This window comes from Gambusia affinis, linkage group LG10, assembly GCF_019740435.1.
Source record: "Gambusia affinis linkage group LG10, SWU_Gaff_1.0, whole genome shotgun sequence".
In the NCBI taxonomy this organism is placed as follows: Eukaryota; Metazoa; Chordata; class Actinopteri; order Cyprinodontiformes; family Poeciliidae; genus Gambusia; species Gambusia affinis.
In genome coordinates, this window is record NC_057877.1 from 10,320,783 (window position 1) to 10,334,421 (window position 13,639).

The following is a 13,639-nucleotide window of genomic DNA, read 5'->3' on the forward strand; positions in this document are numbered from 1 at the left end:
TAAGTACCTTTGTAATTAAAGAGACAGAGCAAAGGACTTTTGCATGCATCAGTGTTCGCAGATGGTATGCGTATAACTTTATGTGTTCAAATTGCATGACTTGAGATGAATCAAGAAGTCTACATACACTCAAAGTGGGCATGAATGTCATAGAAATATTAAACTTTTATTAATGTATTTGATACTAGTGGAAGGAGGAATACCAGATGGAATAAAAATGTGACTAACAGCTGAAATAATAATAAAAAAACAAGAATTGGGTGAACAGGTTGAAATTCATTGTGGATTTTCTCTAATCTTCAAATTGTACAATTAGGCTCAAATGTATTCATACATCAGCACTAATAAAGTGAAACCTCTGAATACTGATTTAATCTGTTCCAACAGGCATCTTTTTAAGATGCAAACACTTGGAAACATGTCTCCCCTTTGAAAATAGTTCAACTTCCATTAAGACTTCAAGGAGAGGCTGAATGGTGTGTTTTCAGTCCCCGTGTATTCAACACAACGACGAGAAACTTCAGTGTGACTGCCATTCTGAACTGGAAGCGCTGGCAGAAACAGTGTCACTATCTTGAGGTTTGCAATTAAAACAATGTCGGTTCATTGACACTTACTACTCCCAGCACTTCGAAATGTTAGCAAAATCCTGTAACATCCTGTTGCTCAGAGTATGAGCACCTGTGCCATTGGATGATTTATGTGGCAGATACAAGAAAGGCAAGAGAACAACAGTGGAGAAAATGTAATCTCACACTGGATTTCTATTCAGTGGCAGCAGCATACAGTATTCATGCATAACAAAGCTACAGTCGCGAAAGCTCAGAGGAAAGGCTAACTCTCTGGGTCGGATTCTCACTAACTACATCATATAAAGTCATTTTTGGAGGAAAATATGTGACTGGGATATCCATTTATTGTTTACATTTGGAAAAATGTGTCTGATTACAATAAAGGGATAACGGCCCTTGCTCTAAAATTTGAAGCGTCCCCCCTCCGCCCTCAGACAAGACAAAAAGGATTATAGAGATAAGTTCTATTGTCAAACAAAACTAAGATTAACATATTTGCCCACTGTGGCAATAAGTAGTTTTGGAGCAGTCAAAATTAGATTTTCATACAAAGAACTAGTGGCACACTGTTTTGTTGTGTTTTGCACTTGAAAGGACAGAACAATGAAAATAGAGAAATCCCTCCATCTTCCTCAACTTTACTTTAAAAGTCAACAAATAGATGCTTGAAACTCAAAATTTCCAATGATACCAAACATGCACATGGCGAGAGTTTCAAACTAAAGAACACTGTAGCTCTCAAGCATCACCATGTTCACATTATGCACCATTATAATTGTGATGGTGCAGATCAGAGAACATTCACAGTAAGTTTAACTTTGTGCATCAGATTTTGTTTTCCAGTATCATGAATGTTGGATCTACAGTCTGGAGTGGTTAAAATAACTAATCATAAACTCAAATTAAAACATCCTCGTCAAGTCTAAGCGTATGTAAACCTCTGAGATGCATTGGGCTATTATAAGCCATTTTGTGTTTAGTGTGAATGTGTCTGGAAAGAACCGTGCGTCTCTGTTCGAGCTGTACTCACAGGCATGGTCTGGCTGCCGTGCAGGGCGCCGATTGCGGACTGAGCCTCAGTGTGTGTAGAAAACTTGACGAAGGCGCAACCTGGAAGAAAGAGCAGATGCATATCAAACACACACACAGACACACGCATACCCACGCACATGTACGTTTGTGGATATTTAGGGTAACATTAATAAAAGATGTAGAATTAAATCTGACACTTCAGAAATCACTGAGCATTAAGAGGCTCTCATTGCACAGCAAGCTTCCCCTTATTCTGGGCATTAGGCAGGCAGACAAGCAGAAGCTGCAGGCCAAAGATACCACTGATGAAGCAGAAAAGCTTGCTATTTAGGACCACATGCCTCTTTGTTCATATTAAATCGCAGTTAAAGAGAATGAAATCAAACAGAATAAGCATTACAGAAAGCATTTTGATCAATATTCGAAGATGTGAAAAAGACTTGAAAGCTAAGAAATCACAGAAACAATGCTCTTTGCTGTAATGTCTTTAAAAACGCATGATGGTCTTTGTGAGGAAAAAAGAGACAACTCCACAGCTGGACTTTGCTGATGAGGATTTGTAATCCTTCCCTGCCTTTGAACCGAAAAGAAGCATTAAACATCTCAAATCACCAAACAGCCCCCTTACATCATTACAGAGAAACATGAAAACATGAGAAGTGATTCTGTTTGTTCCAGTGAAGCAGAGTCAGTCACTGATCCATCACACTCTCACCCAATGTCATGTCATGTGAATTGTCTGTTTTTTAGTATTTCATCTTTTGTGCCTTATTCTTCTTATCGTCCATCCTGCTTGACCCAGTCACCTTGCTATTCTTCTCCTGTTAATAGGCACACCACTGTGGACACCAGCCGATCAAGATGTCCATTCAGCTGCTAAACTGCTGCCCGCCTCCCTCCTACTGAGATGTGGATAGGAAAAAGCTTTGAGTTCCTGATGACCTGTACAAGGTCTTTGCTACAATGGGGTCATGTACAGCTATAATTAGCCTTTTACCCCTCCATACATGGATTGTTGGTGTAGCTGTACCTAAAGAGGGATGGTGGTCTTTCTTCAAAACCCGAGTTCCCTACGTTAGATGTTACAGTGTCTCTTAAAATCAAATCCTAGATACTACCACTTGTTACCATGAAAGTTCATCAGAGATGAGGATTACTAATTATGATAAAAGAGGCATCACAGATGAATTGATGTTAATAAACATATTTCCGTAAGAGTATATTTTTGTGCCCAAACAGTAAACCAAAATATTTTAATTGAAGAAACTGAAGTTTTGCGATTGAATTAATCATAAAATGTCTACTCTTGCAGTTGTACAACTTAAAAAAACCCTAATTGTTTGACTTTTAGTATTTACTGTAATTCTAATAATAATAATAATAGAACAATTATAAAAATAATATTTGAGAAAGACAAAAATAACTTCAAGCTGAACAAAGCTCTCTAAATCAATCTTAGCAGTGAGTGTGAGTGACAGCATGTATGTTTGTTCTGCGTGTCTCTTTGTTGCCCTGTGATGGACTGTCTCCTCCCCAGTTACTGATACACACCAGCCCCTATGATCTTGCAAGGGTATGCAAGTTTAGACAAAAGATTGATGGATGGAAGTTCAGGACTGCTGTTGGTAAACGCTTCATCAAGCTACATCCTGCAAACCAAAATTAAGTTAATTAATTAATTTCAAATGGATTCAAATAAGATCATAGATTTTGCATCCTGAGGCAAACTTGGAGAAGCACCATGCTGGCTGTCATCAGTGGATGGTTCAAGCCTCTGTGAGACTGCTGCGTTGTGTTTAGATACATTGCCTGTGCAACTCTCACTTTTTCAAATTTAATGTCACATTCTCTCTTCTTCTTTTCTTTCTCTGACTTTATTTTTTTTCGAGAATCTGGATTAATTTAGATGATCAATATGAAGCAACATTCTATGTATGTTTAATATCTTTGATATCTGTTTTTTTGTTTTTTTTTTTTGTGGATCAGAGAACAGATTTGAGTAGTTATTTAAAAGTAAATTAATCCAGATTTTTTGTGGGAAATCCACCAACTTTTCTGAAAGGTGTAGCTCACATCATATTCAATAAACATAACTCTGCAAATACATTAATCCTCTTCAACTTTTGTGTGTTTTGTCAGTATTCAACCACAAAGTTCAATACATTTATATGACAGACTAATACAAAATAAGATATTATTGTAAAGTGAAACAGAAAACTGAAAGGCTGAACAATGAGAGAAATAATCAGAGAAGCGGCTCAGAGGTTGGTGGTGGTAATTCTGGAGTGGTGAAGAGACAAAAGTGGGACAATCTGTTGACAGATTACTTGTGCTTCCTTCAAATCTGTCCCTTTAAGGATGAAAGGCAAGGAAAAAAAAAATTTTTGAAAGCAGTTTGCCACAAATGATATACAATACAAACACTGTGGAGTGAAAAAGCATTTATCCTATTATTTTGCATGTTTGTTACACTTAAATATTTCAGAACTTCAGACCAATTCAAATTTTAGTCAAAGACAACACAAGTAAACACAAAATGCAGTTTTTAAATGAAGATGTTTATTTATAAGGGAGAAAAAAAAAAGCCTGGCCTGTTCTGAAAAAGTGATTTATCACCTGATAAATTTCACCTGAGTTCACTGATTACTGTCACACCTGTTTTAAATCAAGACTTCACTTAAGTAGGACCTACTTAACAAAGGAAGGACACTGTATTATTTGTATAGATATTAAAATCCACACTCCTTACCATTTGGTTGTGATAATGTGATAAGTTGTTTGCCAATTGCCAATTGCCAATAAATACCACAAGAAGAAGAGTGGAACATCATGCGAACAGTAAGTTGTGATAACAGATGTGATGGTTTGGGGCTGTTTTTGGGAGCTGGATAACTTGCTGTGATTAATGGAACCATAAATATGTAGTCTACCCAGAAATCCTAAAAGAAAATGTCCGTCCATCTGCAAGGGTATGCAGATGGACCTCAAGATGAACTTGGGTTATGCAGCAGGACTTTTAAATTAGTTTGGTGATTTGAAACACTTCAAGTGCTCAAATATGAAAAATAAATAAATAAAACAACAGGAAATCAGGAAGGGGCAAACACGTTTCCACATCACTGTATGTGAAAGAAGGTTATTTGACAAAATGTAACTTTTTGTCCCAAATTCAAACTATTGTGTTTGAACACACCATTCCCACAGTGAAACCTGGTGGACGCACTGTCCAAGCTTGTTGTGGACTTATGCTTTTAACTAAATGCCTGGTAAAGCTTTTAAGAGTTAAAGTCAACCAGAAGTATTTTCTTTCCCCACAGCTGATCAATTTCTCACACATCAAACAGATCAACAATCTCAAGTCAAGCACTCAGGCTGTTTGACCTATATTTGATCCATATGCCATCTGTAATTTACATGATGTCCACACATGCACACACACCACACACACACGCCCACGCACGCACGCACACACGCACACACACACATATTTGATTGTCAGTCATTGACCTAAATAAATCTGACAGCCGAATCCTCGTCTCCTACCTTTGCTGTTTCCGTCAGGACCTCTTAGGACCGTGCACTCCTCGATGACTCCATAGGGCTCAAAGAGACGATAAACATCCTCCTCAGTCTGCTGTTTATTCAGCATCCCGACAAACAACTTCCTGTCTTCTGAAACAAAGAAAGGGACAAAAGGTTACACTATACCCGACCTCAATTATGAAACCAATTAGAGAGCAGGCTGATAACGGGAAACACTGTCATTACAGTGAAAACAATTTTACCACAGGGACAAACAAATATATTACATACATTCAAAGGTTCTGCAGAGTAGCCATTTTATTTATTTACTGAAGCTTGGGATCAAGTCACACAGTTTATTTCTTTCCCAGGACTGATCTATCTCCAATAAAACAGGGTCTGATTCCATGTGGAGACATGTGAGGGCAAGTGTCTGGTCATAGTGTAAGGAAGAAATAAAGGGAAGCAATGAAATAATGAAGACGTTACTCACATACTCACTCACAAATACAAGCATGAGACTCAGACCAAAGACAATGAGGGAGTCTTTGGTCGTGTAAAAGCAAGAGGGGCTCCAGGCGGCTTCATCCTCCTACACACCAAACTGCACTGGCTGGAACCTACAACTTCTCTTTCCTTCTTCAACTCGTCACCCCCTCCCCCACTTATTCATCCATCTCTTCCCTCTCTCTTTCATGCCTTTCCCTTTTTCCTCTCGCTGATTCCACATTTTTGCCCCTCATTCCTTTTTCAACTGCTGCCCTCCCTCTCTTCCTCTCTTTATCTCTTTCTTACCCTACTAATTGCTGCTGATCCAGAGTTTTTTTGTGTAGCCAGAGAAATATTTCAGTGCACTCTTCAGTGAACAATGGTGTGTCTCTTCAGCGAGCGCCGAGGCCTGGGAGACAAGCCATGAATAACGCTGACTTTTCAATAGATTGCCTTTATGCTATTGAGTCCTGTTAAATGCTGTGGGATCTGATCTTTACCTTGACCCGACACCCCGTGTTTACTGATGTGCTCTGGCACTGTATGATTAATGCTATGCTGTTGTGTTTCTGCCGGCAGCAAGAAGCACTAAAATCTTTTTCTTTATACAGATTGTTTCTCCAACTCTGACCCATAAAGTCGCAGCGGAGAAAGCGACGGACTGAACCAACAGCTACTGCTGTGAAGAGGAGGAGAGCCGCATAAATTGCTACCGGTCGTATTGACCAGGTTCACTAGCAATTTCTACACACCTGTGCTGTTGTCATTCCTTAACTCAACCCACAAGGCGGTACGTCAGATCTCACAGCAGGCATGGGCTCCAGCAAGGCTTTTGCGACTCGGCACCATCAGTGATGCACCTTTAAAATAATCACCCGTGTCAGAGGATTGTCTAGGGAGGGGCGTCCCTGGTGCTGGCTCCTTATTGCAAGTGGCAGGATCAGAGGCTACGTATAAAAAATGGAAGTGATGCAATGTGACATCTGTCAGGATGGATTGGAGAGCATTTATCTGCAAAAAAAGAAACGCCTGAACTGGAAAATGAAAGGCCAAGATGGTCCATCCTTTTGCTGGAGGGAGAATATAAATTCCGAGGTTGAATCAGGAAGATGAGTCAAGGATGCTTGTGTGTGTGTGTGGGGGGGGGGGGTGGGGGTAGTCTGGGTGTACAAGTAAATGGGTGGGTCAAAATTATAAAGATTTTTCCTGAAATAAAACCAGACTACATCTCAGACACACTTCTAGTTCAAGTCAGATGGAGAGTAATCTATGTAAACACTGTCATAGTGACTTTCAGAATTATTATTTTTGATCACCATTAAACTTTAACAGCAGCATCACTTCGAAGTACGATAAACATCTCTGTATTTTATTGACCTTATGTTGTTAGACCAACACAAGCAGGGAAATAATTGTGAAGTAAAAAGAAAATTTTCTTTTTTTTTTTTTAACTAATAAAAGTCTGCAATCTGATGCCCCTAAGCAAAAATCTAGTAAAAAAATAAAACTTGCTTTAGAAGTCCATATATGTGTAATTTAATCTCTCCATAAATCCGGCTGTTCTATGAAGGCCTCGGAGGTTTGTTAGAGAACATATTAGCTATAAAAAAGCAAGATGAAGGACAAAGCAAATGGGTCAGGGGAAAAGCTGCAGAGAAGTTTAAAGCAAGATTAGGTCAAAAGCTTTCAACCCATCATCTGAAAATAAAGTAAATGTGGCTCAACTGCAAACCTATCGGGACATTGCAGTCCACCTAAACTGACTGGCCGGGGAAGAAGAGCATTAGCAAAGGAAACTGCTTTTGTAACTATTGAGGAGCATTTGAGATCCATAGCACAGGTTGGAGAATATATGGACAGTATATGGAGTTAGACATGAACTCCATATACATGGCCATTATGGAAGAGTGGCAGAATGAAAGTTATTGTTGGATGAAAGTCACAAGAAGTCATGTTTGTGCAGAGTAAGTATTATGTGGGTGAAAATCTTGGTCAAGCAAACAAAATCCCAATAATATTTAATCTTTTGAATATGGGTAGAAAATGCTCAATTAATAATCCAATTTAAATCAAAACTGCTGTGAAAACAAGACAGAAAAAGTTGAAGGGAGTATAATAGTTCTGTGAGGCATAGGACCTTTGGAGTTTATCGGTTCTCACTTTGGTTGTGACATTCCTTTTCAAGTGGGTGTGAGAAGTTATGAGTTAATGCATGACCTTTACCAGTTTTATAGGAGGTTCTTTCTGAGAATCACAGTGTTAACAGCTTCCATGTGGCATGGTTTAAAATACGATGCTGCATCCATCCTGCAGCTTAAGGATTGCTAACTGGAACATCACCTCCAGCTAAATGGAATAATATTTATAGGACTTGTGGTATAAAATGACCAGTGGCCACTATATATCACCTACCTGTGTAATATAGCTTCACAAAAAGCCTGAGACAATAAAATCCTGATCAGCCCACTGTCCTTCTGTATCATGTCTGAGAAAGATAAGAATCTGAAACATATTCAAGAGGCCACTGCAGTGTGGGAAACCAGTAACATTATACAGATATTGTTTTTACATTATTTAGCAAAAAAAAAATCTGCGACTGAGGAAACTGTGGCAAGCAAGTTCTGGAACGTAACTTAAAAACTGCTGAGCAACTCGTGACAGCAGATAATGTTGGAGATCTGCTCCAGTCTAGGATTCTGCTCTGGCTGCTCTCAGCTAAATGACTTCATTGGGAATTTATGTCTTATTTTATTTTATTTTTTTGTTCGTTGGCAATAGAAAAAACATTAACTCACTTATCAACAATGCCGCGGAACAACTAGTGTGCAAACAAACACAAGCAGAGGATAAAATGTCAGCAGTAAAGTCCACATACTTATGACAAGAAAGGGAGTGAAAGGGCAAAAAGGATGTTGAAGAAAAAAGTTATAACAAAGACTTTGAAGGCTTAAAAGAAACTGTTAGAGATAACAGCTCTTTCATCATGACCCAACACGAGTTCATGCCTGTCTGTTAACTATCTTATGACTCATAGTATTGACTTTTTCTTAGAGCATCTTCAAAATCCACAAGAGCAATGCTGATGAGTACTGGTACTAGATCCAGTTTTATAAGTTGTTCTTAATGAACGTGCACAGCACTTTGTCTGAGTAAGGCATTTTCTAAACTGTACAAAATTAAAGGCAAACTGCTGCTAATTCACTTTTTGCGTGTTATCAAAACGTGTTTTTGTTACCTTTCGCTGCTCACACAAGTCAACATGAATTTTATCCTAAATTACCATGAGACAGCTTTGAAATATTTAAGATGAATTATGATCAATTAAACAATTCAGGAGTCCAATAAGCACCTGCATGTTCACTGAGAAAACTGTGAAACATGCTGACATTAAGATGCCTTTACAGATCACCGTGGCAGAGGGTATGCTCACATCAACAGAGACGCTCTACCGCATCCCCACTGACACACTCATGCTACCATTATGTTTAATTTACACCACAGGTGCTTGTTGGGAAAAAAATAAATATCAAAATATAGAGAAACATGTCCATGCTGCCTATTATATTTTAAGAATTGCACTCGGGTCTCTTTTCAAAACACCAACCTCATGACTAACTGAGATTCCCCGATAAATAAATAAAGTAAATGGTTAATATCTTTCAAACCAAAAGAAGAGTTATCGTGTTAATTAAGGTGCTGAAGCTAATTTATTTTTAAAATATTGGAAACCAAACTGTATCACAGCAACATGTTATTTATGGCAAGAAGGGAAGAATCGGGTGTTATTTTGTGCTGATATCACCAAGCCAAGGCTTTAAAAATATTGAGCCTGCCTCAAATTTGTAACTGGTGTGAGCGTCCTGTACGCAAAGGCTACAGACCTCGAAGCGGCTGACTCAAGTTTGAGTCTCGTCCTCAGTTCCCTCCCCCCCCTTTCCCTCTGCCCCCTTCCTGTCAGATTACTGTTAAATAAAGGCCACTAGTGCAAAACAAATCTAAAAAAAAATCAAATAAAAAATGTAAGCAGTGCATGCGTAGTAACGGCACATCCATGACGAGTCTAATGCCTTTTTACAACAGCGGATATAACCCGAAATCTTGAAGGATTTCTTCCTCATTTGAGTGTCCGTACAACATCTGCACCACGCGTATTACCCTGGGTTCCCTGATTATGCCAGAGACCATTAAGGATTTCGGACAGTCAGCTGGGACTTACTGGGTAACAATGAGGCCGAGTGGCAGTTTTTTGAACCAGGGGAACAAAGAGAGAAAAGAAGAGAATGAGCAAGAGTGGGGAGGAGAGACAGAGCAGAATGAATGGAAGGGCGAGTCAGAGCAATGAGCCCAAACTCTAAGTTGCTGGGCATACAGTCCTGCACTCCTTGATAAGCCAGGATGTATGAAAGAACTGTGCCACCAGAGCTGGTGAATCACTGCCAGCAGTGGGGAGGATGAGGAAAGGGCAGAGCACTGAGAAGGAGAGGCAATGGAGGGGGGAAGCCTGGCGGAGGGGATGAAGGAGAGCATATCAACTACTTTCGGCACTCACTGGTTTTCAAATTTCTCTGCTCTGTCTGTCTTCTTCACAGTTGTTGCAACAGTAAGAGAACGAGGATGGAGCGGGGGAGAGAAAGAGAGAGAGAGAGAAAGAGAGATATTGTGACAGAACAGGGAACGTGTGTGCTATGGAGAAAACGTACTTGTCAGAAGGATGGGGAGGTTGCTATGACAACCACTTATACAGCGTGCCGTCAGTCATGTTTCATTGGAGTTAGGAGAAGAGCAGATGAATGAAGGGAGGAGAGGAGCAGGGGAAGGGGTCATTTATCCGTCTGTCTGGCGAGGTGGAGTGCAAATTTGACTGTCATCCTCACAGATAAGGACAAATTACGAACAATATTAGCTGGCTAATAAAAGGGAACAATAATGAATAGATAAATATATTAAAACCCAATGAGATAGCATCCAGGCAGAAACAAGGGGCCCTGAGAAGCCATCCGAGTTTTTGTCATTTCAGGGGAGAAAAGATAAGAGCCGGAAAGAGGTGGCGGGAGGAGGGAGGCGTCCGCATTAAACCTGACTAGTGTAGCGTACTTCCTTGAATCAAGCCAGAAAGAATCCAAATCAGCTCATAGTGGGAAATGTTGCAGCTTCCTCTCCCTCCATCGTAAGCCTATTATACTTCTTCAATGAGCAGGACGCCACACAATAACAGTGTCAGCATGTGTTCAAGCAGAAAAAACATGGACAGAATAGACTGAAATTAATTAACCCTACGAGATCACAGTGCTTAGCCAGTGGAATTTAATCCAATTTATTGCATATAGTGATCTAACTAGGGTTGTGTTTGCATTAATGAGACAGTGCGTTTAATGTGTGTCTCCGCGAATGACTCAAAGGAGCACATGGACGCACTCCGAATGCTCTTTCCTTCAGTGACAGGAGTTTCGGGGACCAACAATGGAGGGACTCTGAGGTTTTGCACAGCCGTAGGGTGAAAAGAAATAAATAAATAAAAAATCAACCCCAGCCAAATTATCTTGTGAATGATGAGGCCCTTTCCATGAGCCGCATTAGCCCCAGAGAGAAGATGGCCACGCTTTTGTTGTCATCACCCTGTCTGAAATTACCCGGATTTAAGGTTCCACTGGCGCACAGCTGAGTAAGAAAAGTGGGTAAATAGTTTGTTTACCAATTTCTAAACCAAATTAGCACTCCTGTGTGGGTGCATTGTAGACTCAGCTGTCTTTTGAAGTTTGCATCCTAACCCACTGAGTTGACAGCACAAACCGTGAGGCCTACCATGCGCCCCCCTTAATGAGGTAGCTTATTAGTGCTGTTTTCTTCGCAGCCTCAGAGATGTTGCTTAGATACCGCCATGCAAAATGAGGAAAAGAAGAGGAAGAGGAAGAAGAAGAAGAAGAAAAAAAAACAATGCTGAAGTTCTGAACAAAATTCCATCAAACATAATACTCCGTGATGTGCAATTCCCCGACTTCTGTAAAAACCTATGTGTAAACATACATGAATGTTAAACACATGCCTCTGAAGGTTAAACCACAACATCAAGAACCTTGATTTCTATCTATGTCCTCGGTCTATATTTCAACTTTGACAGATGCTCTTGAACAGCGGACCTGCTCCTCTAACTCACGCAGCACCTACAGTGACGCTGGCTTGATTTCATGTCATAGTTTCATCATTTCAGTGTCAAGGCTGCCCCTTGCTAGCTCAGCTGTAACCCTTCACAAGTCTCCAGCAAAAATGCCATGCAACAGCAGATGCACAGCCTTGAGAGTAATGCGGCAGAAGTTACAGTGCATTGCAAAAGGATCTACACCACTTCATTTTTTTTTTGTCACCACAAACTTTTATGAGAATTTTAAGTGACAGACCAAACAAAAAGTGAGGCAATATTTTGAAGTGGAATGAAAATGTATTCTATGCTAATTAAAATCTAATAAAATGTGGTGTAGCTTTTCATTCAGTACATTACGAGGCATGTCTGCTCCAGCTTTGCACAACTAGAGACTAAACCTTCTTTCAATTTATTGCAAAATATTTGATTAATATTGGAATGTGATTGTCTGTATACAGTAATATTCAGATCTTGCGTGGATTTAGTTCTGGACTTTGACTAAGCCATCCTAATGGCTGTGTATGGGGGCTTATTGTCCATGTGGAAGGTTATCATCTGCTAACCTTCTCACAGGTTTACTTCTAAGAATGCCCCACATTTATCTTAATCGTCCAATCAACTCTAACTAGTTTTCCTATTTCAGCTCAACAACAAAAAAATCCTCACATTATGATGTTGCCTCATGGTGAGCTTAGGTTGACATATAGTGTTTTCTGGAAGACATGTTTTGCAAGAACCCAACAATTTGAAAAAAAAAGGTCTCTTGTGACCAGCTCACCTTATACTAGATGTTCTCAGAGTCCTCTGCAGGCAATCTTTAAACATAACTTCTTATGGCTTTCTTTGAATAAAACCTTTTCTTGCCAGGCTCCCAAAAATATCAGGTCTGTGGAGTGCACAACTAAAACCTGCTTTGTTAACAAATTCTCTGACCTGAACTGTGGATCTTTGCTGCAGCACCAGTATTACCATGAGCTACTAGGCTGTTTCTTTTATTAATGCTCTCTTGCCCCGACTGTCAGTTATGTGGACAGCCTTGTCTTGGTGGTTTCCAGGTGTACCATATACCTTTCATTTTTGGATGATGTTCTCTGAAATGTTTTAAGCTTGGCATATTGTTTTATAACCTAAACTTGCTTTGTACATCTTTCCATGTCTTTGTTTCTGCCCTGTCTGTTGTGTTCCTTGTTCTTGGTGAAGCTGTTTGTTCACTAATGTTTTCTGACAGACCCTCCGAAGCTTTTCAAGAACATCTGTTTATATACTGTGACTGAAATACACACACATGGGCTCTTTCCAATAACTATGTGACTTCTGAAGAGATTTGGTGACACTGGACATTATTCAAGGGTATTAGAGTTCATAGGGATAGATGTAAAGGCATGCATAAAAATCAGATTTTTATCTATGTAACTTTTTAAAATCATGCGTCCTTTCTCTTCAACCTCATAATTAAGTGATACTATATGTTGGGCTGCCACTTAGATGTCAATGAAATGTATACAGGTTAGTCGCTGTAGCATGACCAAACTGAAGTCTCTTCCCACTTTGCAATCCTGTGTCTGTATTGTTGCGTTAGCAAGCAAATACAGGGACTTTGTGATCTATATTTATGCATCGTGCAAACATGTTGCATAAAATATAACATTCATTAAATAACGCATGATCATGTACTTAGGGTTGCCGATATAAGAAAAAAAGGGCACATATAGAAGCACATAGCCGTTGGCATACAAGAAAAGCGAAGAAAAAAATCCTAAAGACAAACATCTCAGCAAAGAGTAGGAGGTTCTGATTGGTTCCAGTTGCATCATGGGCCCTATGGCATGTTAACTGGGCCAAAGAGTGCTTAGGATCAAACTGGAATGTTTTAATGAACAGCAGC

The 13,639-nt window shown here is 39.6% G+C and overlaps 1 protein-coding gene and 1 long non-coding RNA gene across 19 annotated transcripts in view; one reads left to right on the top strand and one right to left on the bottom strand.

Annotated features, from left to right (window-relative positions):
• The window catches only part of celf5a (cugbp, Elav-like family member 5a), a 242,469-nt gene that overhangs the window by 43,755 nt on the left and 185,075 nt on the right, over nt 1–13,639 (bottom strand). For 13 of the 18 annotated variants that reach the window (XM_044130130.1, XM_044130123.1, XM_044130135.1 and 10 more), the window contains exons 4-5: nt 5,148–5,276; nt 1,603–1,682 (exon numbers count right to left, since the gene is read on the bottom strand). In XM_044130130.1, coding sequence (XP_043986065.1) covers nt 1,603–1,682; nt 5,148–5,276 — 209 coding nt within the window. The remainder of the gene's footprint in view (nt 1–1,602; nt 1,683–5,147; nt 5,277–13,639) is intronic. The other 5 variants (XM_044130141.1, XM_044130137.1, XM_044130125.1 and 2 more) reach the window with 1 other exon arrangement.
• On the top strand, nt 2,793–7,139 carry LOC122839017. Its single transcript, XR_006371976.1, has 2 exons — nt 2,793–4,442; nt 6,227–7,139. It is a non-coding gene; the product is annotated as an uncharacterized LOC122839017 (long non-coding RNA).